This window comes from Carassius carassius, chromosome 49 (assembly GCF_963082965.1).
Source record: "Carassius carassius chromosome 49, fCarCar2.1, whole genome shotgun sequence".
NCBI classification, from domain to species: Eukaryota; Metazoa; Chordata; class Actinopteri; order Cypriniformes; family Cyprinidae; genus Carassius; species Carassius carassius.
In genome coordinates, this window is record NC_081803.1 from 18,928,801 (window position 1) to 18,949,575 (window position 20,775).

Here is a 20,775-nt window from a genome sequence, read left to right on the forward strand (position 1 = left end):
CCTTGTCAAAGCTATCTATGGACTACACACCTACTTTTATGAGCAGCTAATGGCCCATGAGGTGCAATTGACCATCGGCTATTATCACCTCTGACAGATGGTCCAGGGAAGTCCTGGATAAATGACTCAAGTGCTCTAATAACGACAGTGCTGTCATTACAACCAGCAGCCTCAAAACAAACATTTGAGCAAACAAATAGAATTATCTGGGCTCCATAAAGGTGTTACGTTACCAAGCTGTAGGCTAAAGACTAAGCACAGCATATCAAAAGGCAATTCCATGATTGTTTTGCTTGTGTTATATAGATTGGTTCAGTGTGTTGTCCTAAATCAGAAGAGAAACAGCATTTTCAAGCCATGCGTTCCCTCTGTAATGCCCTAGTGGTTTTGACAATAGCAATTTTAGATTTGTTAGTAAAACAGGTTCTGTAGTTAGTATTATTTAAAAGAGACTTTTAACTTTTATTTTTTGCTATAAGTTGCTAAATGCCTGACTGCTTCGCAAGCACATCCGTTCAGTAGTCGTAAACCTTATTTAGCAACTCTTTAGCAATTTTCTAGCATAAATTTTGTTCTGTGATTATGTTGTTTCATGTTTTGTTCTAAACCTCAACATTCTGAATCTGTTGGGCACTTACAAACTATTAGTTTATTTTAGCATTGCAGCTTGTGTTGTCACATTAGCAAAATTTCACAGGCAAAAAGATCCCTTGTCTATTGATAGCAATGAGTAAAGCACACCTAACAATTCTACATTCCCTGCACATACTGAGTGTTTTGAGAGATGTCGCTGTGTTGAGGTGCCGGTGATGACACTGTCACTCATTGTGTTTATTTCTCTAAGCTCTCATGGTTTCGGTGTCAAGGTGTCATGACACCTGTTTAGATGCGTGCCTGTGTGTGTTTACGATAGGGCTGATGTGATGACATGTAGCCTATGAAGAGAGGAGAACGATTGTTCAGCCAAGACTTGAGGACAAGGTTAGTATAGAACAGACAGGTTATAAAAATTCAAGGCTGATTCTTATTTGCAGTTTACAAAGTAGACTACAGATAATACTGCATAGCTTAAGTGGCAAATATAGACTGAAAATAATAAAAATGTATTTATATTCATGAAAGAAATGAGTCAATATATGATACAATGTGCTTAGAATAACAAATGACATTTTAATGAGTGCTCATGTCCCAAAATTAGATCATATTTTATAAACAGACATTCAATTTATTCTCATAAACAGTCTCACACATTGGCAGCTGTAACTTGATCGGTCCGTTTGCTCTTTTCCCCATCATCATTTATGAAGGAAAGACTACATTTAAAAGCCTTTGTGATGTAACTTTATAGGATAATAAGTAACAGTATTGTCTGTCTGTTTACTTTATACAAGTTGTTCCCCATGTGTTCCTCTGGCCCACAAAACACCCAAGAGCAAACTAATGTTCTACTTGCTTTCTAGGATCACTTGATTAGATGTTTATTTGTTCGGTCTCAGTTAGGCAACAGTACCAGACAACTGTTGTCTTGATTCTGGGAAGTTTGGAAATTGGCTTTTGTTTTTTTGAAAAGTGTGTGGTTACAATCATCTCTAGTCAATGATGTAATGTAGTTGAACACGAAGGATCAAGGTCAAGATAAATTAATTGCTTTGACCCACTCCTGACTATGGAAGCCAATTTCCGGCACATAAAAAAAATAGATTTGTTAAATTATAATTATGACTTTTATGTCATATTCAGTCATGTGATGGAAAAATTCAAAATAATCAATTTAAAATTTGAAATTACGAAATTATAACAAAAAGTCTAAATTGTGAGATACTTATGATACTTTCTGTGTATGTATGAGAAGAAAAAAAAAGTCATAATCATGATGTATTATGTCAGAATTTAGACTTTTATGTCTTAATTAAAACTTTTAATCTTTTATTTGACCAAGCAAATTTCCATGACTTGAAAATTATAACATATTATTATAATATAAGAGTAAATGAAAATACAAAATTTAGTCAAATATAAGATTCAAAGTTATAATTAAGACATAAAAGTCTAAATTATGACATTTTTGTATTTTCATTTACTCTTTTATATTATAATAATATGTTATGTTAATTATAATAAAGTCATGGAAATTTGCTTGGTTGAATGCAACTAATGTTTTCCATTTAGCTCATTTTCCATTTATGATTTGATAGTGTTTCTATGAAACACTATCAGTGGATATTTCTTTAAACTCTCAGATTATTTTATTGCTAGCATTTTATCCATCCTAAATCCAAAGAAACTATTTTCTACTGTAACATGTAAAAATATACAAATATGTTAATAAGGTTAGCTCACGTTAGGAAAAATATGTAACAACAGGGAATCAACTACTTCGAGTGTTTTGTCTGGTAAACGTAAGAACGTGGTTAATGTGTTTGGAAGCAGCGCCCCCTTGCGAGTACACGCAGCAACATTACCGTTTGAAGAGTTTTTATGGCTGTTACATGGACACATTTCATACAGTAAGCAATGAAAGATGAAACAATTAAGTATAGCAAGGAATTTTATTTCTACTCAAGCACATCAACTATGCAATATCACCAACATGAACAAAGTATGCCCTTCTTAATCATATAGAATATTTCTCATGACCAGCATAGGAAACATTTATGATACATATCCAGAAATATGTAGTTTTCTTTCTCTTAAAGAATAAAGACTCTTTCATTTCAGACTCCGATTACAATAAACAATAAAATACTATTTAAATGACATTTGGTAGGAAAATAAATATAAATTATTTTCATTGTACACTAATAAATATTTCTGCCCTGCCACAACAAGTTGGTTAGGGTGACAGGTTTCCCTTTTCAAAAATTTGTGCTAATATTTTGCTTTCCTTGCATTAGGCCATTAAAAATGCAATAAATATTAAGAGTCTAAAACATTTTTATGCTATAAATGACATTGGCATGTATATTCAATGTAATGCAGTTAAAGAATCAAACAAAGATTTCCGTTGTGTCCCATAATAAAACTACATTCACTAATTATTCATTACCGTCTTCCACTTATAAACATCAGCATAATGCATGATGCAAACTGGTAGTTGTGAAGATTGTGCGACTCTAAGAGCTTCCATCAACTGAGCGTTTCTTGGCGAAGAGGTGCGTGGGGTCCCTGTTGCGCAGGTTGGGCTGGATTTTGAACATGGGAGGCCAGCGGAAGCTGGTGTGGCCCTCGATCACAGAAGGCCCAGCAACGGCAGGTTCAGGTGGACAGGGCTTGTTTTGAAGCAGCTGGAAGAGTGTGGCCATGTCAGGTCCCAGTCTGGCCACCAGCCCGGCTCGCATCACCTCCACGGTGTCTTCATCACACTCCATCAAGCTCTGCAGAAGTGTGCTGTAGTACCTGCAACACCAAAGTATGATGCATGAGTATGCACTTTTGAGTACGCTTCTTATATAAAGAAAAAGTTAACTCAAAATGTAAAATTCTGTTATTGTTTAAATAAAAAAAATTAAAAAAAGGTTTTTGTTTTTTCTAAAGAACATACATTTTACTTCTAGCCATTGCAGTTCAAAGTTTCAAAAAGTAGGCTACCAACAATGTAATAAGCTATTAAAAGCCCATAAAGCACCATAACATAAGTTTAACTTATATGTTGGCCTGTTCCTCACACAAATGTATAATTTGGCACCAGAAGAATTCAAATATGGAACATAATATCCACCTTATTTTAAAACATTTGCAACTTTGAATGTCTGAGGCTTCTGGTGTCACTGGCTTTTAGTTATTTAAGCTGTACAAAAACCAAACAGCCCGTTATGCTTCTTGCTATGGCAAACTATTATTTCTTATCATATATTTGATCATTTTAATGCATTATTTTAATGTACACTGCCTTGAAACATATAGAATAGTTCTTCTAACGTTTACTGTACTTTGTCATTTTAATTAATGAGTCAGAAGTCTTGCACATTCACAGAAAACAGCTTCCTGCAAAATAAGGTGGAGAGTGTATTATTGCATTTATTACCTTATATTGTACAGTATGTTGCATTATGACTGTTAAAATTTGTTCAAATCGTATATTTATTTTTTATATTTTGTCACTTTATTTTTTTGAGTGTATCTTTGGTTTAAAGCAAAATTGCAAATAATAAATAAATAAATAAATAAACTGAACAAATCCTATCCCTTTAAACGCACAGTGTGGAATTTTTGGCCACCAGGGGTCACTCAATCAAAATAATAACATGAGACGTACTTTGGTCGGCAAAGAGCGTAGGCTCATGGGAGTTGTTGTTCATTGGAACACGCGTCGCTCCCCACATTCCTCACTCATTTTAACCGAGGCCGGAGACACACTGGATGCGTGGCGCAAGCGTCTCAGCTGTTAGGCGTGTCAGTTTTTAATTCGGCTCCCCTGTTAATAGTTTAGAGCTTGCAGACTGCCTGTGTGAGCCGCGCGGAAAACGCGTGCATGCTAGAAATAGAACCGACGCCCATTTTTCACGCGACACGCAAGCGTGTTGGAAGCGTTTCCAGACAAAATATGATAGGAAAATATGTTTATATGTAATCTTGTACACAAATACATATTAATTCATTTTGATGTTTGAAAGTCTATAGGTTGACATAAATTCAGATATAAATGTAATTTAAAAAATAAATAAATATAGATTTTCAAATGTTGCACCTGTCAAACATAGTCTATTTTGCCGTCAATACTGTTGATGGTGTCCTTTATCAGTAGGCTTTATATTTATGTTCAACATGAAGTATAGATATTGTTGTCATGAAGACAAGAGCCTGGTCTGTCAGCGGTCTCCCTTCACCTACAGCAGCAGCAGCCTAGTATTTTGACAATCACGTCTTTTCGAACGGAGAGATATATGAATTATCAGACCCCTATCAAATCAATATTCCATCTAACTAGTAGTAATATATGTAAAAAAAAACACGGTTGCCTTTCGTTAATAATTATAATTACGTTTATACGATGATATCGAACAAGATAGTGAACTGCATTTGAAGCTACTTTATAGAACACATGTAGATTTACATTATACTCTACATGAGAGCTAGTCCGTCTGCGTTTTACACAAGACATCATCGTTTCACAAAATATATGGATAGATATAGTTAGCTGAATGGATGCATACCGCATCTCTCTGTAGTTTCAGCTTGTCAGGAAGCTCTCTCTATCTTGGAAATGCAACTCCAATATTCACCCGTGTCTGGTTTCTTCTCTTGTCCTCAAAACCTTCTCAGGTCATTTATTTCACCCGTACGTTTGCGCTTCACAGAACGTGCAGGCAAAGCATAATAATGATCCATAACTAAGTTATTGATTGAGGTATAAATACGAATATAAACATTATAAATATAAAATATAATCAGAGGTGGAAAGAGTACAAAAATATTCTACTCAAGTAAAAGTACCATTACATTAATGAAATTTTACTTAAGTACAAGTAAAAGTACCAGTCTAAAAATATACTCAAGTAAAAGTAAAAAGTAGCTCATTTAAACTTTACTCAGAGTAAAAATTACTTAGTTACATTTTAACAGTGGGAGGGAGTCAAAATGGGACAGGCCAAGGGTGTCAAACTCAGTTCCTGGAGGGCCACAGTCCTGCACAGTTTAGATCTAACCCTAATTAAACACACCTGATCCAGCTAATCTAATCATTTAGGTTTATTTGAAAACTACATGATATGTGTGCTGGAGCAGGGTTAGAACTAAACTCTGCAGGGCTACGGCCCTCCAGGAACTGAGTTTGACACCCCTGGGATAAGTCTATTAATCTCAAACTAGTTGTTTTTAATTAAAGGAATCAGTTATTTAGAATAATCAAAAATTTGGGCTGTTACCAGGCAAATCAGTATCAACAAACTCATCTTTTAATGCAGAGGAAATGCAGAAGATTCATTGGAAGTGGCATTTAGATGTATTACACTGTTTAGTGCAGGACAAGAATGCATTTAACCTGCAGTTACAAATGCATGAATAATGTTTTGATATACAAGACATAAAATGTTGAATACTCATTTGAAATGATAAGAAATTAATTATTTAAAAAAATCAAAAGATACTTTAAATGTGAAAAAAAAATGGCCAGTATGTGTCAGCAAGTCACTGTTAATAAGTGAGTCATTGCGATTGAACCGAATCATTTAAACGGTTGATTCATTCAGGAACGAAACACTGTCACGTTGCTCAGAGACGCAAAACTGTGCTTTGGTGGCTGTGTTTGGAATTATTTTCTGTTGTAGAAATAGAGCAAAAACAATGGCAATATGGTGTCTAAAACGCAAGTCTCTTAATTAACTTGTTTACTGAACTGTTATATATATGTATGTATATATTCATGATGATTTTTGGAGGAAACGATGGAATTCTTTGTGTGATTTTGATTTAATATATGAAATTATATAAATGTGTGAATTTTCTGCCCCTATATCTTCAATTTTGTGATCATTCTAAATGCATTTTAGGAGACTGAATCACACAGTGAAAGAACGCACTATAAATGCGCGCGCACATCATTAAAACAAAAATAGCACACTCCTCACCACGGTCTTTTTAGCTAATTTGTGCAAAACCTCTTGCTAAAATGTCAAAGCTTCATTTTAACCACCAATTCAACGATGCAATTATTTAGCTTACTACATTCTTGCGAAGGGTTGATGTCTTGTCGAGATTTTATAAGCTGCTAGTTTGGTCTTCCTAGGAAAGTACAGCTCACACTGCATAATAGAGCATACATATGGCCAGGGGTTCACTTCATTTCCTTCGAGTTCAACTTCAGAATATGACGGGGTTTCGTTTTCAGCGGTGTCTGCACCACTAACGCCTGTTTTGTCCATCTGCATCTTTCTTGTGATTTTAGCGCCAGTTTGCCCTCCTGCCCATTATGCCGTAGTTTCCAGGGAGCGTTTTATTATTATTTTTTTTTTTACACAGTAAATTAATGTGTTTTAAAATGTAGCGAAGTACAATACTTCAAACAAAATATACTTAAGTAAAAGTAAAATTACAGATTTAAAAAATTACTTTAAAAAGTATTAGTACACAAAAAAGCTACTCAATTACAGTAACGCGAGTAAATGTAATTCGTTACTTTCCACCTCTGAATATAATAGTCTCGATCAAGGCTAGCTACTACTTTTTCTTCTTCGTCTCGTCTTTGCTTCTGTTCACCTTTGTATTTGGCGGCTCCGCCGGGTTCCGCAGGAAGTTAGATAAACTAGAGGGGTCAAAGTTTATATGACGCCATAGACGGGCGACAAAACGGAAATAAAGAAACGTGCCGTGTCTTCTAATTAATTCTGCTATTTTTAAAGCAAAAGAATTACATATTGCGCCTTTAAGTCTAATATGGACCAATCACGCATGCCAAACAAGTTCGCGCGCTATATTACCTGTTTGGGAAGTGGCTGGGCACCTGGACCACGTCCCCAATGGCCTCAGGATTTGATTTGGCCACTTCGCAGATGTCAAGCTTCTTGTAGCATTCCTCCTGCACTTCAGCAATCATCTTCTGGAAGGTGGAGCAGCGTTTGATGGTCTGGAAGACCTTAGTGGTGATACCTTTGGCGATGCACGTGATGCTTTCTTTCACAAACGTCTTACCCTGTAAAAACAAAAGAACCCCGATTATGACTTGCATTGCAAAGCAAACGGAAAGTGAAAAGGTATAATTTTGACTCGCTAAGTAAAGGGTTCTGGTTAATGAGGTTTTGTACCTCTGTATTAAAAATCGCAGCAGTGTGGAGGAAGGCGTTGCAGATGTCATGCATGCCGTCAGTGTCGCAGGTCGAATTCTCCAGACATGCGAACGCTGCGCAGCCCACCTGCAGAGCTCCGTTCAGACAACGGGCAACCTCAGCTAGAGAAGAAGAACAAGTTTTTGAGAGGTGCTTTTATTCAAAGAAGTGTAAAAGTGGACCCTTTTTTCTAGATGGGCAGTCCTGAATCTACTAAGCATTTCTGGACATTTGCCCATGCATGCTCCGAGAAAAACAAAAGCATAAAGACAGTTAAATAAAGAAAATAATACTTACTGGGGCTGTTGGCAGAGAATCGTGCTCGTCTAGGTTGGGCAGGTTCTTGATCTGTTCCAAATGCAGATGCAACCAAAACAAGGAGCAAAACAAATCCGCTTTTCAGGAGCATGTCTGCACTCAGAATCAAAACTAGGATAAAAACACAAACCTTTTGCTGATTCTGTAGGTTTATGTTTCAGGTGGATGACAGCCTCAGCTTTATACAGATCTTCAGCTGAGCTTGACGGCTCATAAACCCCTATAATCACCAATCAGAACGCAGGATCCGAAAGCTCAGACTTTCCATCTCTTCATAAATATTCATGGACGGATGGTTAATACCTGCTATGATTTTATCTCCAGTTGGACGTTTAAATTATTTTTGTGTGCTGTCATCAAATGCATTTAGATACTTAAAATTTTATTTTTTTCCAAAAAATGTACATCAGGGCTGGACTGGGACAAAAAAAAATCAGCCCTGGCATTTTTTGGTGTAAATGGCCGACCACTATGATCTGAATCGGTCCAGTCAGACATATGTATATATATACTGTATATATTTGGATCCCAGAACTTTGGGAGTACCACTTTACACACTAACTCTGTGTGTGCTTATGTGTGTGTATGCCTAGTGTGTGTACTAGTTTAAGTGGACCAGTCAAAGTTATGACCTTTTGGTGAGACATTCTTAAAATAACTTTTTTTTTCTTAAGGCTGGAATATACTACACGATTTTGCCATGATTTTCCTCTGATTTACTGTCTGGTGAAGTTGATGCAAGTTTCCAAAAGGCAGAGGCAGTCTGCAGATTTGAGTTGACCGATTTCATAGAAAATCGTGTAGTGTATGATGATGGTTTGATCTGATTTTAGAACACATTGTTTTCATTCGTCACGCATCTCCCAGCAACAAGACGCATGTTTTTGCGTGAGTTTGTTGTGATCGTAAAACAACTTTAAAGTCTGGTTGTGTGTGCTCCTCAGTCATTTAGTGGATGATGGCCAGGTTTTCCTCTGTGACTGTTACAAAGTCGGTATGCCCAGTGTTTTAAAATCTGTTCAGATGTTAAGTCGTGAAGTCACCAACTTTAGTGTAAAGGTCTGAAGAACCTTCTTACACAAAAAACCTTTAACGCGATGGAAAGATTCCATTTTTGTTAAAGACTCTTCATTAATTTAAAAACCTAAATTGTCAAACCAACCTTTATTTAAAAAATAAATAAATCAGATTTCTTAGGATTCTAAATAATGTTTGGTTTACATTTTAAACTGGAGGATCTTGTTGATTCAGTAACTGTGTAGAAGATAAATGACATTTCCCTCAGGCAGGTCACTCTCAATGGCTTCTTTGTTGAAAACAACTAACGTATGTTTGGTTTGGACTTCATATAACTGTGATTTTGGTTTTGCACATCTCTCTTGTTTGCTTTCGGCTGCAGTACTTAAAGTAGAAGAGTTCAGGGAGTTTTGTTAACACCTGGCACAGGTAATTGTGCTAAAGGTAGAGTATGAGCGGTTTTTGACAATGCCTAAGGACTTCGTGAAAACCGACAAATGCAGCTTGTCAGAACTGGTCATGTTGTTAATTAAACATCTTTTTCCCACCGTTTGCAGTGCTGGGTCTGACGGAGGAGCGTTTATCAGTGTCTAATCAGTGGATGTTGGAAAGGCTTTAGAGGAAGTGGTGTTTTCCAGGTTGAATTTTATTAGCCTCAAGAAATTTCCTCCCCTAGAGGGTTAATTACACTGATAATGATCAGAGCGCTCACTGGTTTTGAAGGGGGCTGGAGACGGAGCTATTTTGGGTTTATTACCTTTGTTCACACAGACATCTGTCTGTTACTACTGAAGTAGTGCAGGAAAATCACACACACATCTTTACTGAATAACATGAATGAGTAGTCTAAAGAATAAATACACACACACACACACACCATAGGCCTTTAATTTTCCAATTCTCCAGTGATTCTCAGACTACGTGGAAATGCTGATCAATTATTTGTCCTTCATGTCACATTGAAGTCATATTTTTTTTACTTTTAGTCAGGTTACCTGAGAGATTTAGGGAAAAAGCTAAAATGTGAGGCAGCAGGTATGAAGTTTTAAGTGGTTATTTTTATCTTTTAAGCAGAAAATGTAAATGTTTGTAGCTCAACCTCAGTTAATTCAACCTGACAATTCATTACCATTCAATCAGTTTCCAAAACTGAGGAAGGAAAATATTCATTAAAGAAAGTGGACTCCAAAAGTCTGAGATGATTTAGGAAAACAAATCTGGAAATAAACAAAGTTTTAAGATTTTGTAAAGTAAAATAGAAAGTTATGATGCATATGTTTATAAATGAATGAATAAATAAATGTAATATAAAAATATGTAATATAGCCTATAAAATACGTAATAAATTTATATTTTCATAAGTATTTTTTGTCCTATCATGTCACTAATCAAATAAAAGAAATTAAGTGACATTTAATATGTGAACAACATATTTTCAATTGAAGCACAAAGCTCTGCTGGATATGATGGATCATTAGTCCTGTCACAGAATAACCTGCCTAACATTGTTCGGGAGGCAGACACACTCTTGCAGTTTAAATCTAGATTAAAGACCCCTTTAACCTGGCTTACACATAACATACTAATATGCTTTTAATATCCAAATCCGTTAAAGGATTTTTAGGCTGCATTAATTAGGTAAACCAGAACCGGGAACACTTCCCATAACACCCGATGTACTTGCTATATCATTAGAAGAATGGCATCTACGCTAATATTTGTCTGTTTCTTATTCCGAGGTCACCGTAGCCACCAGATCCAGTCTGTATCCAGATCAGAGGGTCACTGCAGTCACCCGGATCCAGTACGTATCCAGACCAGATGGTGGATCAGCACCTAGAAAGGACCTCTACATCCCTGAAAGACAGCGGAGACCAGGACAACTAGAGCCCCAGATACAGATCCCCTGTAAAGACCTTGTCTAAGACGACTATCAGGACAAGACCACAGGAAACAGATGATTCTTCTGCTCAATCTGACTTTGCTGCAGCCTGGAATTGAACTACTGGTTTCGTCTGGTCAGAGGAGAACTGACCCCCAACTGATCCTGGTTTCTCCCAAGGTTTTTTTCTCCATTCTGTCACCGATGGAGTTTCGGTTCCTTGCCGCTGTCGCCTCTGGCTTGCTTAGTTGGGGTCACTTCATCTACAGCGATATCGTTCACTTGATTGCAAATAAATGCACAGACACTATTTAACTGAACAGAGATGACATCACTGAATTCAATGATGAACTGCCTTTAACTATCATTTTGCATTATTGACACACTGTTTTGCTAATGAATGTTGTTCAGTTGCTTTGATGCAATATATTTTGTTTAAAGCGCTATATAAATAAAGGTGACTTGACTTGACAGAAAAATAAAATAAAATTGGTTAATAATAATAAGGGTTCTAAGGCCTAACAAATAGTAAACACTGTAGAAATTATGAATCCAAATTTTTCAGTTCTCTCTGATTGCCATGCAAGATTTTATATCAACTGAAAAAAAAAGTTTAAAGCATTTTAGTCTGACTTTTAGATGATGACTTTAATTATATTAACACCAAACACACATCATGACACTGCAAACTTATCTATTAAGATTTAATGTTAAGTATTATTATTTCATAAAAGTGAGTGTACAGGTGGGCAAACAGGAGTGCACACGACTGAAGATGGTGGAAAACGCATATATATATTAAGATTAAGTATATTATGTTTGCAGTCAAGAAGCTTGAGGAAGTTAAAGGCGTTAAATCTAATTCTCCTCAGCGATTGTGTGGTGCGTCAGATGGCGCTGCTACATGCGGAAGAGAAAGCAAGGAACACCGGGAATGTCACGAATCGGAAACCTCCAGCCGTCGCGCTTCTCTGCGCATTCAATCGGTGTTTTTGACTCAGATGAGCTCAAGAATAAGGGCATGTGCTGGTAACATGGGTTAGCTAAAGTCTGGTAGCGGTAAACTACGCTAAAATAATTCGGTATCTTCCGCGTCTCTGCCGGGAAAATGAAGTGTATGCCCGTTTCGCTTCAGGTGCTCTCCGCATCAACCGGGCATTTTATTACCATCATCTTCATCTCTAAGATCACAAACGACTGCCAACCCGATGCATCCTTTCAGTTCGCTTCGGTAAGGTATTGCGCGTTCATAAATGCATGTGCTTGCGTGTAGGCTATATTAATTGCCCTCTTGAGCAGGACATTACATAAGTTCAGGATTGAGGCTGTGTCTTAAAACCCAGTGAGCTACCTACCTAGACAGTATTTGTAGGCAGCGTATTTTTTCATCGCGTTCTGAGCGCGTCTAACGATGCTGACGTCATACTTGACTCTGATTGGTCAGTAGCAACGCTGTGGAGTATATATTTTTTTTCTCGCCAAACTGGACACTTTGCCATTGTCCATAGCAACATAACTGCGATACTTTAATTATTAACCATATTTTTTGAGGGATATTTAGAAATGGAGACCCCGGTTAAATCAGAAAAAAAAAGTTTTCGCAATTTTTATTTATTTATTTATTGCGAAAAAGTAACATTGTCTATGTTGAGAAACAATATTTGAATTCATTTGAATTATTTTCATAGCTTAACGATACTTAAAATGGACTCTAAATTGGATATTTCGCTGTTGTTCATAGCAACATAACTTTTGAGATGTATTTAGAGAGGCAGTCCCCAGCTAAAGCAGGAAAAACATTGTTATAAGAGTTTTAAGTTACACATTTTTTTTTATTGGTAATAATCTATAGAAAACAATATTTTCTATGCAGAATAGTAATAATATTTAATTTTGTTGCTATGATGTAATGGACTCCTTTTTGTAGGAAGTTTAATGATTCTTAAAATTATCGCTGAATCGAATATTTCGCTGTTGTCCATAGCAACATTGGTGCTACTTTTATTTTGCTGGTAACTTTTGAGAGACATTTAAAATGGGAGTCCACAGTAAAAGTAGGAAAATATTGTGATAAGAGTTAAGTTGTCTCCATTTTTCTTTATTTTTGAATTCATTTTGTTGCTGCGATGTAAATGGACTACTTTTATTACTTAAATTGGACTCTAACCCATATATTTTGATGTTATCCATAGCAACATAACAGCACTACTTTTATTTTTATCGTAACTTTTAGAGAGATATTTAGCAAACTGGGCAAAAAATAGCTTTTACAATTATGAGAGAATAGGGAAAAATACTGCATTGCAACTTATTGTTATATCAACATTTTTTATTGCCATTTAATTATATAATCTTTTATCATTTTGTATCTGGGACGTTGTCATATATCTCAATAATCAGTTTTTTGATCAAAATCCATCTTGCCTGCACTTTGAACATGAGGACATAAAAAGTATATCTTTACAAATATCATTTACAGTATTCTTGATTGTGCAAATAATTTTTTCACTTAAACTTGACAAATTTCTTGCATGAATTCTTTTTTTATCCATTGCTTTTAGGTCCCAGTTTACAGATACTGACATGGAGTATGAGAGGCCTAATGTTGAGACCATTAAATGTGTGGTGGTGGGGGACAATGCTGTGGGCAAAACGCGTCTGATCTGTGCTCGGGCGTGTAACGCCACTCTCACACAGTACCAACTACTGGCCACGCATGTGCCCACTGTCTGGGCCATTGACCAGTACAGAGTCTGTCAAGAGGTCCGGGTTTTATCTTTCCACTCATGACACTTCAGAAGCATAAGAGAAGTATTATAACTTCAATCCAGTTCCAATTTAAATCCAATTCTCTTCTGGTTTTGAAGGTTTTGGAACGTTCCAGAGATGTCGTGGATGATGTCAGTGTGTCTCTTCGATTATGGGACACCTTTGGCGACCACCACAAAGACCGCCGCTTTGCTTATGGCAGGTGAGTTTGTGGACCACATCTTTCTTAAGACTTACTTTCAGTGTTTTCTTGAGTGCTTCATCTTGTATCTGGACACTAGGTCAGACGTGGTGGTCCTGTGCTTCTCCATCGCCAACCCCAATTCTCTGATTCATGTGAAGACCATGTGGTTCCCGGAGATCAAGCACTTCTGCCCTCGTGCTCCAGTCATCCTGGTGGGCTGCCAGTTAGACCTGCGTTACGCTGACCTGGAAGCTGTTAATAGGGCACGGAGACCTCTTGCCAGGTGAACTGTCAAATTTTTGATCTGTGATTTAAAGACCCTTTGATCACAGATTAGTTTAATTTAGTGGATACACTTATTTCAAATTTATAGTCATTATTTTTCTGGAAAACAGACCAAAAATATTTAATAAATATTATATTTTAAAAATTATATTTATTTCTGTGGATTAAATTAAAATGAATTTTAAAATGTAATTACAATTAAAATAGATAAAATTACATATTTTTGTTGAAGTCATTATAAGGATTTAGTAATGACAACTTTTATGTGAAATAGAATTTTATTATTTGTGTCTTTTATCTCACTTTTGATCAATTTAATGCATCTCCTCTGAATAAAAGTACAAATTTTAAAATATTAATACTGCACACAGAAAATCAATAAAAATGTTTATAACTGTCTCTATATTATAAATACCACCTGCTTCTCTAAATTGTAAATATGAAATATTCTTTTATCAATATTATATCAATAATATTCAGACTATTTGATTGGATCTTCAGTGTGAATTGGACGTCATGTATGGGACATGAGACCAAATATGTGCCATTCACAAGATATTGTAGTACATCCTTTTTGTCGCCATTTCTCCATGATCCCACCTTACAGACCCATCAAAGCGAACGAGATTCTTCCTCCTGAGAAGGGTCGTGAGGTGGCCAAAGAGTTGGGTGTGCCGTACTACGAGACCAGTGTGGTGGCTCAGTTTGGAGTGAAGGATGTGTTTGACAATGCCATCCGCGCAGCTCTCATCTCACGGCGCCACCTGCAGTTCTGGAAGTCTCACTTGCGCGACGTCCAACGGCCCCTTCTGCAGGCGCCTTTTCTGCCTCCCAAACCTCCTGCGCCCGTTATAGTCATCCCGCCGCCCCCTTCCACCACCGAGGAGCACCCGGGCCGGCTGCTGGAGGATCCACTGTGTGCTGATGTGGTTCTGGTCCTCCAGGAGAACCAGCGAGTCTTTGCTCATAAGGTCTACCTCGCCACAGCCTCCTCAAAATTCTATGACCTTTTCCTCCAGGATGTGAAAGCCGAGGCTGACCGTAAGCTACCCACGGGACGGGAGCCTCCTGCACGGGCTACCAGCTTTGACATATGTGAGAGCAGCGATGAAGAAAGCAGGGTCAACCTCAGGCCCTGCATCAGTGACGGGACTCTAATCGGCGCAGACTCCGATGGGATCCTTGAGGGCGGACGCGGGGGGCAGCTTTTGTCATCTTTGGGTCGGGCTTTCATCAGCATCAGGAGAGAAATGATCCAGGACCCCGTCACGTTCATCTCCCGGCTGATGACGGTGGTGGACATGGACCCCTCTGTGTTACTCGGGCCGTTTCGTGTGGTCATGCGTTACCTTTACACGGGCCAGCTGGACGAACACGAGAAGGACCTGATGCACATCGCACACATCGCTGAGCTACTGGAGGTGTTTGACTTGCGCATGATGGTCGCCAACATCCTCAACAATGAGGCCTTCATGAATCAGGAGATCACGAAGGCTTTCCATGTGCGACGGACCAATCGGGTGAAGGAATGCTTGGCCAAAGGGACTTTCTCAGGTTACATTTTTTCTCAAATAACATTTTCAGTAAAAAAAAATCTGGATTGTTTTTCTTTTCTGTTAACATTTTTCTAGACTCTGTTTAAATGGTAAAATTGTAGTAATCAAAAAGCATGTCTGATTCATTGAAATCACGAAACTTATACAATTGAATGTAACAAAATGTAAACTTCTAGGGCCCTGTGATATATTCCCCAAATTTTTCCCAAAGCCAGTATTTTCTGACTTAAATTTTTCTGGATTCTGTTTTAACGGTTCAATTATATTTTAACAATAAAAAGTATGTCTAATCAACTGAATTCATAAAACTTTAAAAGTTCATAAAAGCTGCAATAATAGGACACTAAGACCCCCCCCACCACCACCACCAGCACTTTTTTTTTATTTATGACTTTATGCAAAGTTATTAGCAAAAACCACGTTAATCATATGAAGGCATGAAACATTAACAATTTAATTAATGTTTTCGTATGTGATCGGATGAAAGTTTTAACAATTCCTTTTATTTTTAACTCAGCTGAGATAAGCATATTTAAAGAGCAGTCTTTTGGACTTTAATATTCACAGACACTTGTCTATATCATGATTTAATTACGTATACAGACCTGCAATTGACTTATTAATCGCAAATTTCCCAGATTCCACATTCCATACTGTAAAGAAAGATTTTGTGACTGGATTCCACGATTCTGTCCACGTTTCATTATCTTGCGGAAATCATAGGGTCGTATTCGCATTCATCTGTTTTGATGCAATAAAGATTTGTTTCTTCATATCACAGATGTGGTGTTTAAACTGGACGATGGTCCCGTTCAGGCCCATAAACCCCTGCTCATCTCCAGCTGTGATTGGATGGCAGCCATGTTTGGTGGGCCTTTTGTCGAGAGCTGTACTAAAGAGGTGAGTACAGCATTTTATGGATGTGACCCATTCATGTGCAGCATTTGTAAACATCACTTTTGACAAAAAGAATATTTGGTAAATTGTGTATTTCCACTTGTCCCTTTGACCTCAATATTTGGCAACAATATTACACTTGATTCTTTTAGTAGTGTCCAGATGTTAATATTATCTTCAAAGACATCTACTGTTGATTTATGTCTTTTTTGCATTGGTGTACAGATTTTTCTCATGACTTGTTGTGGTTCCACAGGTATTGTTCCCAAACACGACCCGTAGTAGTATGCAGGCGGTGCTGGAATATCTCTACACGGGACGCTTCTGCTCCAGACCTGACCTGGACGCCATGGAGCTCATTATCTTGGCTAATCGCCTCTGCCTGTCTCACCTGGTCGCCCTCACAGGTCTGATGGTCGATTCTTATGCCAATAATGAATATAAGAATTATCAGAGATCAGTTAGTTAATTAAAAAAATTTTTATCTTCTGGGGTTTTATTTTATCTTCTATTTAGATAAAATATATAGACGGTTGTTCAAAAGTTTGGGGTCTGTAAGATTTTTTGTTTGTTTGTTTCTGAAAAATAAAATACAGTTAAAATGGTAAATTTGTGAAATTATTACAATTTAAAATAGTTCAGTTTAAATATATTTTAAAATGTAATTAATTCCTGTGATCATCAGTCTTCGGTGTCACATGATCCTTCAGAAATCATTCTAGTATGCTGCTTTACTGCTCAAGAAACATTTCTTTTTATTATCAGTGTTGAAAAAGTTGTGCTGCTTAATATTTTTGTTTTCAAAGTTCTTTGATGAAAATAAAGTTCTAAAGAACAGCATTTATTCAAAAGAGAAAACTTTAGTGACGATATAAATGTCTTTACTGTCACTTTAGGTTATTTCAGCGCATTCTTACTAAAACCTTTTAATTTCTTAATTTTAAATTAATTTCACAAGTTTTTAATAACAGGGTAAATATTAGGATTTTTTATTTACATACTAACATGAATAAAAATATGCGGTGTCCCCTTTCATTTAAATGAATAATGATCAGAATTGATTGAAAAGATTGTGTTTTGCTGCAGAACTCCATACAGTGACTGTTCTGAAGGAGGCCGCTGCTGTGGGCACGGACATCGACGGAGAAGTGCTGGTATATCTGGAGATGGCTCAGGTAAAACTGCATGATGTGAAAACAACCACAAGCCCCTCCTGCAGTAAATGTAGCATATATTATCAGTTGAAGAGTATAGGTTGTTTAAGTTGTTTCATTTCCTTTATCGATTGATACTGAATTTTCATCTTCTAACAATCACAGGTTTTTTAGAATTGTTGTGTCGGAAATGATAGGTTTTTTTTGCAAACGTTGCAGTAATCCGTGTCCTGCTCTGGAATTTGGTGTGAAGTCAGACAAATTTTTGCTGCATTCCTGTGACCGTTCACATGGTTCTTTAAGTCATGCCTGACTGGTCAATGCTTTACTAAAGGCTGAGCATTTCACGACTAAGGAGCTCTCTGCCATAAAGTGGGATCCTGTAGATGACTGCTGATGTAATAATGAAACTAAATGGTATGATTTATAAAACGCATTCAACATAGCTTGAGTTCCATGGTTGAGCTGGTATAGACTGACTGTGGAGAATGAGCTCACTCACAATAATGCCATTACAAACCGAGATATTTATCACATTGCTCACTTGTTTGGTGAACAGGACATAAAGAAATAAAATGAAAAGTTTTGGTTAGAAGAAATCTAGGAACTTTGACGTTTCGCAGAAGAAAGGTTTATTCAGCAAGGATGCATTAAATTGATAAAAACTGAGAGTAAAGACCTTTTTTTTTACAAAAGGTTTTCTATTAAAGAAATGCTGTTCTTTTGAGCTTTCTATACATCGAAACATCCTGAAGAAAAAAAAATGATAGAAGCTTCCACAAAAATATAAAGCAGCAAATCAGCATATTAGAATGGTTTCTTAATGATCATATGATACTGAAGACTTAAGTTTATGATGCTGAAAATTCAGCTTTACATCAGAGGAATAAATTACATTTAAAATATTCAAATAGAAATCAGCTATTTTAAATTGTAATATTATTTCAGTTTTTATGGTATTTTTGATCAAATAAATTCAGACTTCTTTTCAAAAACATAAAAAAAAAATTGTTCCAACACCAAATTCTGAATGATATAGTCTGTGTTTTTGAAACAACTTGAGGGTGAATAAATGCTGATTATTGTTGTCATGTGGTTTCAGTTCCACTGTGCCTACCAGCTCACCGATTGGTGCCTTCACCACATCTGCACCAACTACAACAACGTGTGCCGCAAATTCCTCAGAGACATGAGGGCCAAATCAGCAGGTACTAAGTAAAAGTTAGTTTTTATTACTTTTAAATATTATATTTTCATTTTTGGTCAAGTTTTATTAAAGGGTTAGTTCACCCAAAAATGAAAATTATGTCATTAATAACTCACCCTCATGTTATTCCAAACCCGTGAAACCTCCGTTCATCTTCGGAACACAGTTTAAGATATTTTAGATTTAGTCTGAGAGCTCTCAGTCCCTCCATTGAAACTGTGTGTATGGTATACTGTCCATGTCCAGAAAGGTAAGAAAAACATCATCAAAGTAGTCCATGTGTCCAAAAATAACAAAAATTAAGACTTTATTCAGCATTGTCTTCTCTTCCGGGTCTGTTGTAAGTGCCTTTTTTTTGGAACAAAATGTATTTTTGATGCTTCAAAAAATTCTAACTTGACCCTCTGATGTCACATGGACTACTTTGATAATGTTTTTCTTACCTTTCTGGACATGGACAGTATACCGTACACACAGCTTCAATGGAGGGACAGAAAGCTCTCGGACTAAATCTAAAATATCTTAAACTGTGGTCCGAAGATAAACGGAGGCCTCACGGGTTTGGAACAACATGAGGGTGAGTTATTAATGACATCATTTTCATTTTTGGGTGAACTAACCCTTTAATTTAGTTGTGATTTGGTTATTTTCATCAGTTTTTGTTTCTTAAAATATGCCTATATAGTTTTTTATGAAATTTGTTTTGTATTTCAATTTTCATTATCTTAGTACATCAAGTTAGACCAAATGAAAATGTTGCCATGGTGATTAACCCTCTCAAGGCAGGCGTTGCTGATTTGCAACAGTTACTCCAGATACATATTTTATGTATCTGGAGTACTAAAAACTTTACTAAAGGTTACTAAAGTTACTAAGTTACTAAAACTTAATTTGAGCCTGAGAGGGTTAACTGAAATAAGTATATTTTCAAATGATTTTATATTATTTTATATATTTCAAGAAACTAAAATGTTTTTTACCTTTTTGTTTACTATAATAACCCTGTTGGATGCATGTTCATTTGCATTTTCAGAGAACCAAGAATACTTTGAGAAGCACCGCTGGCCTCCGGTCTGGTTCCTGAAGGAGGACGACCACTACCAGAGAGCTCGGAAAGAGAGGGAAAAAGAGGACTACCTCTCCCAAAAACGGCAAAACAAGCGTAAATGGGTGCTGTGGAATCTTCCACCCTCCCTTTCGAACCCCTCTTCATCTTCTTCATCGTCCTCATCCTCGAGCTCCTCTGCTATCATCTGAAGAGACGAGGGTGAAACCTTAGAGATGGAGAAACTGTAAGGTGCAGTGAACACATCCACCAAATTTTTTTGGTTTCAGATCAACAAGTAGTGCTTTGATGTTCTTGGTGCTTGAAGTCCTGCACTTGGAAGTGTACAGGCATCACATGTGACGTGGCCGGCAACCAGGTCTAGATAAACGGTTTACCGAATGTGACTGTAGTAAAACAAATAGACATTTCATCTTAAAACAAACAATGAAGAAACCTTGCTGTGATTTTGTGATGTAGATCAGTGGCTCTCAACAGATTTTGATTCACAACTTTAGACATCAAATGGTGAGGCAAAAATGTGTTTTTCACATAAAAAGTTTATTGAATTGAACACTCTGGTTGTATATTATTTCTATACTACTATAGTATTCATTACCATTTTGATTCAGCCTTAATTTTTATATTTTCAGTTATTTTAGTAAATTTGTGATTTTTACCTTTTTTTGATACTTAAAAAA

The 20,775-nt window shown here is 36.6% G+C and overlaps 2 protein-coding genes across 2 annotated transcripts; one reads left to right on the top strand and one right to left on the bottom strand.

Annotated features, from left to right (window-relative positions):
* Positions 1-2,530: 2,530 nt before the first annotated feature.
* On the bottom strand, positions 2,531-8,191 carry LOC132132086 (stanniocalcin-like). The gene is made up of 4 exons (XM_059544326.1): positions 8,058-8,191; positions 7,740-7,882; positions 7,416-7,627; positions 2,531-3,396 (listed from the first exon to the last, which is right to left on the bottom strand). Exons 1-4 carry the CDS (start codon positions 8,167-8,169, stop codon positions 3,114-3,116), a joined length of 750 nt encoding a protein of 249 aa, XP_059400309.1. The 5' UTR covers positions 8,170-8,191; the 3' UTR covers positions 2,531-3,113.
* A 3,636-nt stretch (positions 8,192-11,827) lies between these two features.
* rhobtb2b (Rho related BTB domain containing 2b) lies at positions 11,828-20,773 on the top strand. The gene is made up of 10 exons (XM_059544950.1): positions 11,828-12,208; positions 13,539-13,740; positions 13,845-13,948; positions 14,028-14,213; positions 14,823-15,769; positions 16,553-16,671; positions 16,925-17,075; positions 17,755-17,843; positions 18,925-19,030; positions 20,063-20,773. The coding sequence occupies exons 1-10, from the start codon at positions 12,186-12,188 to the stop codon at positions 20,284-20,286; spliced, it is 2,151 nt and encodes a 716-aa protein (XP_059400933.1). The 5' UTR covers positions 11,828-12,185; the 3' UTR covers positions 20,287-20,773.
* The last annotated feature ends 2 nt before the right edge of the window (positions 20,774-20,775 follow it).